A 361-nucleotide genomic window follows, 5' to 3' on the forward strand; every position below is an offset into this window, starting at 1 on the left:
CATAAAATGAGTATTCATTTATTTCTCAATATCTGTTACTATTCTCATTTTTCATTTCACTTTATCAATTTTCTCTTCATGATTTTATAATATTTTGTATGAATAGTTATTGCAGACAACTGCTGATGACTGATGCAGCTGCCTCTCCCCCCACTTTTTTAAATCATAGTGTGAGGGATGCAAGTAATGTAATTCTTGAGATTATGGTTCCATGTGCATCAAATATTTTTTATTTCAAATAAATAAGAAGAATTGAGTTTGTTGGGATTTTAATATTCCTTAACTCTAGTTCAGATCTTGTTTCAGTAATCACAGCAGATGGAAGAAATATTGTGGTAAGATGATAACAAATTTAGCATTT

At 29.4% G+C, this 361-nt stretch overlaps 1 protein-coding gene across 1 annotated transcript in view; it reads left to right on the forward strand.

The window, feature by feature from the left end:
• The window catches only part of LOC119588601 (U6 snRNA-associated Sm-like protein LSm8), a 7,046-nt gene that overhangs the window by 5,094 nt on the left and 1,591 nt on the right, over positions 1-361 (forward strand). Inside the window, 1 exon segment of the mRNA XM_037937243.1 lies at positions 295-335. Within this exon segment, the coding sequence (XP_037793171.1) occupies positions 295-335 (41 nt within the window).

The sequence above is a fragment of the Penaeus monodon genome, chromosome 24, assembly GCF_015228065.2.
Source record: "Penaeus monodon isolate SGIC_2016 chromosome 24, NSTDA_Pmon_1, whole genome shotgun sequence".
Taxonomy (NCBI): Eukaryota; Metazoa; Arthropoda; class Malacostraca; order Decapoda; family Penaeidae; genus Penaeus; species Penaeus monodon.